This window comes from Penaeus monodon, chromosome 31, assembly GCF_015228065.2.
Source record: "Penaeus monodon isolate SGIC_2016 chromosome 31, NSTDA_Pmon_1, whole genome shotgun sequence".
In the NCBI taxonomy this organism is placed as follows: domain Eukaryota; kingdom Metazoa; phylum Arthropoda; class Malacostraca; order Decapoda; family Penaeidae; genus Penaeus; species Penaeus monodon.
This window is the reverse complement of record NC_051416.1, coordinates 389,917-390,285: the sequence shown is the minus strand read 5'-3', so window position 1 is coordinate 390,285 and position 369 is coordinate 389,917. Positions and strand designations below refer to the sequence as shown.

The 369-nt window shown below is 44.4% G+C and overlaps 1 protein-coding gene and 1 long non-coding RNA gene across 2 annotated transcripts in view; both read right to left on the bottom strand.

Moving 5' to 3' along the window:
* Positions 1 to 84, bottom strand: part of LOC119592869 — a 5,151-nt gene extending 5,067 nt beyond the window's left edge. Inside the window, exon 1 of the long non-coding RNA XR_005230488.1 lies at positions 20 to 84. This is a non-coding gene — a long non-coding RNA (uncharacterized LOC119592869). The remainder of the gene's footprint in view (positions 1 to 19) is intronic.
* The window catches only part of LOC119592804 (transient receptor potential cation channel subfamily A member 1-like), a 33,214-nt gene that overhangs the window by 13,042 nt on the left and 19,803 nt on the right, over positions 1 to 369 (bottom strand). The window contains exon 10 of the mRNA XM_037941712.1: positions 20 to 161. Within this exon, the coding sequence (XP_037797640.1) occupies positions 20 to 161 (142 nt within the window). The remainder of the gene's footprint in view (positions 1 to 19; positions 162 to 369) is intronic.

The following is a 369-nucleotide window of genomic DNA, read 5'->3' as shown; positions in this document are numbered from 1 at the left end:
TCCAGCCCGCGTTCCTTACGTAAAATTCCTTTGAGTTCTCCTTGATGTCCGACTTGACGATGGCCTGCGTAGGACCCCTCAAACCCCTTTCGGAAAATTTCCGGATCGCCAGACACACGAGGCCGTGGATCTTGCTGGGCTGTTGCAAAACCTCGATCGGCCTGTTGCAAGACGGCGTCGAAGAGAGGGTTAAATTGCATGCACTTTTGCTACGGTTCTCTTTTTAATTTACAAATTCATTTCGTTTGATTATATCTATTTTAGTTTTGTTTAAGATTTTTTTTACAGGCACTTCACGAAAAAAAAAAAAAACGCCATCACCATTCTATTGCTCCACCCATCCCCCGCGACCACCATCTTGTTCTTAAA